This window comes from Octodon degus, unplaced genomic scaffold, assembly GCF_000260255.1.
Source record: "Octodon degus isolate 3935 unplaced genomic scaffold, OctDeg1.0 scaffold00036, whole genome shotgun sequence".
In the NCBI taxonomy this organism is placed as follows: Eukaryota; Metazoa; Chordata; class Mammalia; order Rodentia; family Octodontidae; genus Octodon; species Octodon degus.
In genome coordinates this window covers 10,564,833-10,570,263 of record NW_004524612.1, presented here as the reverse complement: position 1 = coordinate 10,570,263, position 5,431 = coordinate 10,564,833, and the positions used below count along the sequence as shown (strand labels likewise).

The window sequence follows — 5,431 nt, the reverse complement described above, 5'->3', positions numbered from 1 at the left end:
TGGTTAGGTTAGATATATAGTTCTTAATGAATAGAGGGATTTGTTCTAATAGTGTTTGTAAATAGGATATCATGTCCGTATCTTGTACAGCAATTAATCACTAGGAAAAATGTATGCAATGTGTTAATTATTGAAACTGTCCTACCCCCAAAAAATAATAATTCAGGTGTAATAAATTATAAAATATAGCTATGGCCTTAGGGTGACATTAAAACAAGTAAATGATGGCATAAAACAAGGACTGTGTCATTGGTGGTTTGTAAGAGAAGCCACGTTTACTTCTCAGAAGAGTCTGAATGGCCTAAGGTGTGCAACGCAAATGGAATTTAAAGGACCTGGGGTGTGTATGAGCAGCACAACTGAGAACCAGTGACTGTCATCCCAATCAATACTGTTAGTATTTGCATTGCTGAGGTGACTCTGTGACCCCTAATTATTCAGGAAGTGAGGACATTAACAGCAAGTAATAAAATCATAGGGACCCTGTCCCACTCTAAAGGACCCTCCATTCACAGCCTGCCCTTCCACGCTTGGGGAGAATCATGCCAACACTATGAGACAGAACAAAAGAGCAATTTAGCCCTTTAAAAACCTAGTATATTCCAGTCTCCTCAGGATTCAAAGATTTATCTGTACATTTTCTTATTCCCAGGTCTTTAAGACTTAAGTCATGCATTTCAACTAAAATTAACGAATACATATTTTAGAAATTGTATAAATGGACCCAATTTAGATGCAGTTAATGATTGAACAGACAACTCCAAGCTTTTCTTCAGGAATCTAAAAGTTGTGGCAGGTTTAATTTATCAGATTAGTTGTCTTCTTCATGTACAGGAAAGAAGCCCTGTGGGGACTGGTGACCGGCTGTGTAAACTCCAATGAGAGAAAAAGTCTAGAGAATGAAGTTTTTCCCGGCAAAGCATGTTGTGATAGACAACTGGAGTGGCACAGCATAGGGGCATGAGGGAAGTTGGCATCGGGTGCTACGTCACATACGTGGACTCTCAAACAACTTACCTAATTACATTTTCAACTCTGAGCAGGAATGAGTATATGATATTTTTCCTATCTGTTCTTACCCAGTTTTGGAAAGGAAGATTAGTAAATTATCCATGTGGAAATTCTTTGTACAACTAGAAGTAACATTTTACTTTGTGTCCCAACCAGAAGTTAAACACCAGAAGTTGTTTCTGTGGTTCATTTCTTCTGTCATCTGTTTTAATAACCCACAAAGGTGTGCAGGATAGTAGTCACATACCTCAGTAAGACAGCATGATCAAAATTCTTCCTTTTTTTGAGGACTGTCTCTTGCCAATTTGAAAAGCGCAATAAGGTGGTCTCTGCATTTGCAACTTGTGCTATCTTGTCTCCATTTGTCCACACTTCAACCCCCACCAATGTCACATAAATATTCAACGTGCTATAAATCTGTTCAAAGAAGAAATACTTTTAGCCAACTCAAGCTGCTTGATGGAACCTTTACCATTATTATATTATTTTTCATTTCAAAAGAGAATTGTAATTTTAACATAGGACACATGTGAGCAAAGAGTGTGAGTGTTTATTTTACAAATGTGTCTCACAATGAAATACAGGGTGTATCGTACAGAATGCTGCACGTTTTTCCATGAGCAACAAAGAAATTGACTGAAAACCTTATTTCTCCTTGAATGACTATATGCTTTTCAAGCTCTGATCTCAGGAGTTATCTAGAAGAAAGTGTATTAAAGCTCTGAGGCTACAAAATTTCTCAAAATGAATTTAATAAAAGCGGCACATGGTTGAGGACCATGGCACATGGTCCCCTCCAATTTAGGCCAGGAGTTGTCGCTGTACAAAGTAAGAAACATAGTATCAATATTTAAAAACTTGGCTTTGCTGTTTTGATTTTCATGATTGATTTTTTTTATTCTTCATTGTTTCCATTTTATTTTATTTTAATTTGAAGGTGAGAACAGAAGCAAAACAAATAGAAAATAATGACAGAAACAGGGTAACATACAACAATACATATGTTACAAATTTTCAAAACAGTGATAGCTAATTAACAATGGTTGCTATATTACCTATTTTTTCATTTTAATGAGAGAAAATATAAAATAACAATGAAACAGTTTCAAGACAGGTTATATATACTGCTTTTTCTGTTTGAGAAACATTACTGGGAATTACTCAAACCACGGAGAAATGGTTTGCTGCCTATAAACTTTCCACCCCTCTTTAAAACTGCTTAATAAAGACTTCGCTGATAGATACTTTGGCACTGGGACAAGAGAAGACAAAGCTTAGCAATGGCCATGAAAATTTTGAGACAATGGGATATGCCATATATCTATTGTGTGTTTTAACAGCTTGCTCAAGGTACCCGTTGAACAAGAGTGAATGATTAATGAACACTGAATTACGAACAGAACTGGAAAAGTCTCTCGTACAACATCTCCAGAGAATAAAAGTCCTTATCAAAAAAATTCTTAGTGATATAATTCCACTTACAATAAACTTCTGTAATTTTCTGCTTAACCTGAAGAATGCAAATATATTGAATGTCATGTGTCTTTACAATACCTCCAAAAGGTCACTCCATAGCCACAAGAACTAGATTCTTTTAAACCAGGACATTTAGTCAAGCGGTAGCCTCAAAATCTGCACTAGTGCCTGTGAATCCAAGTGTAAATGGAAAGAATATTTGTCATCCTAAGATACATTCTGCTTTAGTGAAAAGATATCCTCTGAAATAAAAGTTATACTTTATCTCCTTAATGCTTGGATTCTTTTTTTGACATATTGAGATGCTCATAGAGATACCTTTGATTTCTGAGATAAAAAAGACATAATGAAATTAAAAATTGAGAGTTTCTAATGAAATAATATGAATATTGGCCCTGGAAGGCCCTTTAAAGGACCAGTAAAAATGATATGATGGTAAGTCTGAAAGGTTTTAAAACTAACTTATTTTTAATTCTTTGTGATATAATGTACTACATGACTGCAATGTAGAATGCAGATGATTATTAAAAGTTCAGCCATAAGTTTATACTTCTGTTTACTTTGTAGATGGGAAGACCAGGATTGAATTTGGATCTTGAATTAGACTCAGCAGTAGAATTAGTATAAAGAGACGATCACAAGACAGCCAAAACTGGATCAAAGAGAGGTGACCACGAGATCCAAGCATTCACTCTACACCATTCCTATACAGCAGACAAAAATCATGAGGAAGATTTCCCATTTCTAGACATGGATTTAGAGACTTGGGAAGGGTTGTTTTTCTGCATATAAAGTACAGTCTTGAAAAAAATATTGCTTCTACTCTGACAAAAAGAAAGTCAGAGAGTTTACCAAGCCATAATTTCTCTTGAAACCATCAGAGAACAAATGTAACCAGGCTTACAGGTTAAGCTATGTACTAAAGAAAGGTTCTCTTAAGGGAATTTAATGCAGGGTCTGTCACCCATGAAAACTATGAACAAAAAGAGGCTGAGTGTTGTTAAACCAAGTAAGACAAATTCACCAAATACCCACAAGGAAATGCTAAAGGCCAGGTGGAGCATAGAATGAGAATTCAGAGTCCCACCAGCGACACAAGTGTACCCATGCGCAGACTCTGTTCCATGACCACTCTGGGAGTACTTACCAGAATGAGGGAGAGCAGGAAAGGTGACTAGAGATACTCTCCCACAGCAGTAGAAACAGCTGCCCCTTTGCAATAACTCATAAAATCTACTAGACCCTTGCCCCCTAGGAGCAAAACCTCTCTGCTCCTGAGGCCACTGCAGAAAGCATCATTTTAATTCCTAGAAGTAAAATGAAGACCTGTAGGACTGATGAGAAGGTAAAGAGAATCCTTTGAGTCTCAAGGGAGGGTTGACAGCTGACCTGAGCCCACTGCTGAGCAGGGAAGGAAAATAGATACTGAGGGCTGCTCACATAGCATCCCATGGCCAGGCATTCCCTACAATGGTAAACAGAAAGCATAACAGAGGCTGCCCTGCAACCTATAACCAGGCTGGCAGACAATGAAAAACCAACAGCAGCAAAGCACTGATGAGGATATGAGAGTTTAAGGGAAAGCACTGAGATGCAAGCTCTTAGTGGAGGTGCAGAGTGGGACAAGAATGTGGAGAAACACTTCCAACACAGGACCCACCTGAATCCCAAGACAAACTAATGAAATTCAAAGCAATGATGCTGTTCCAGTAACAATAGGAACAACAAAACTCCAAACTAGCTCAATACCTGACAAGATTGATTCAAATCTATAGGATAATGACCTAGCAAAAGAAGTGTATTGTGTTCAGGCATAAAGACTACTTTATTATTTCTACCACCCTATACATAATGTCCACATAATCACACAAATATCATGGGAAAACAGTTCCTTAAGGATTTTTTTTTGTTCCTCTCATGCCTTCAGGGCACATTTGGCCAACGGGAGAGTTGTGAGGTTCAAACTCCAGCCACCTGAGGCTGAGAGCTTTGTGGAAGCAGCCACTTAAAGGACTGAGCTAGGCCCAGGCCCCCAACAGTTCCTTATTCAAGAGAAAAGGTTAGCAAAATTGGATTCACAGGTGCCTCAAATGTTCAGATTGGCTGCCAGAACATTGAGGTTGATTATTGGTGTTAAAGGCTGTAGTGGAAAAGAACTTTAGGATGGACTCTTGTCCTTTGATATAAAAAATCCTATACAATTAGTACTTCTTCAGTAAGTGGAGAACTATGTATACTTTGCTATAATAATTAGGTTATGCTATATAGCAAACATAGTAATCAGTAGCATTAAACAAAAGGAAATATATTGTATAAACCCAGGCTAATCCTTCATAAGAAAAATGAGCAATTTCAAGTAGAAGAGAGTCTTCTGCTAGACTAGCGAAGAACCTGCTAACGTGTGAAAATATTCCATGGGGCATTGTGCATGGAGGAATTATCTGAGCCTCTGGAAGTCTGCATGGCCTCAGTTGACATCCAGCAAGCAATCTGGTGACCTGAGCCCTACGGGTACATGGACTGACATCTATCAATAACACATATCAAAATAAAATAAGACTCCAACTTTCAGCATTATGAGGTCCTGAATAGGGAAGCCAGTCTTGCTGTACCCAGAATGGCCTAATAAACTGAGATGACAAGTGGAACCCGCTTCATGAACCTAGGCTTGTGGCAGTTTGTTATTCAGAAATAAACAAAAGATAGCAACAGAATGAAAAATGCTCTTGAAAAGAGTTGAAGTCTGCCATTGAGGTAGAAACTGTAAGTAAAACTGAAGGAAAATGATAGAACCAGGTAAGAAGCAGAGACTGTATGCCTTTGATGAGCATGTTAGAAGGCTCAGAACAAACAAGGAAAATATTTGGAATCTATTAGTTCATCAGAAATTATTTAAATTAAAACATGAAAAGGAGTTCAAAGAGTGAAACAAACACAGGACCAG

The 5,431-nt window shown here is 37.7% G+C and overlaps 1 protein-coding gene across 2 annotated transcripts in view; it reads right to left on the bottom strand.

Moving 5' to 3' along the window:
* Adam7 (ADAM metallopeptidase domain 7) overlaps positions 1 to 5,431 on the bottom strand; it is a 58,197-nt gene that overhangs the window by 29,131 nt on the left and 23,635 nt on the right. For both annotated transcript variants that reach the window (XM_023714689.1, XM_023714690.1), the window contains one exon: positions 1,259 to 1,428. In XM_023714689.1, the coding sequence (XP_023570457.1) occupies positions 1,259 to 1,428 (170 nt within the window). The remainder of the gene's footprint in view (positions 1 to 1,258; positions 1,429 to 5,431) is intronic.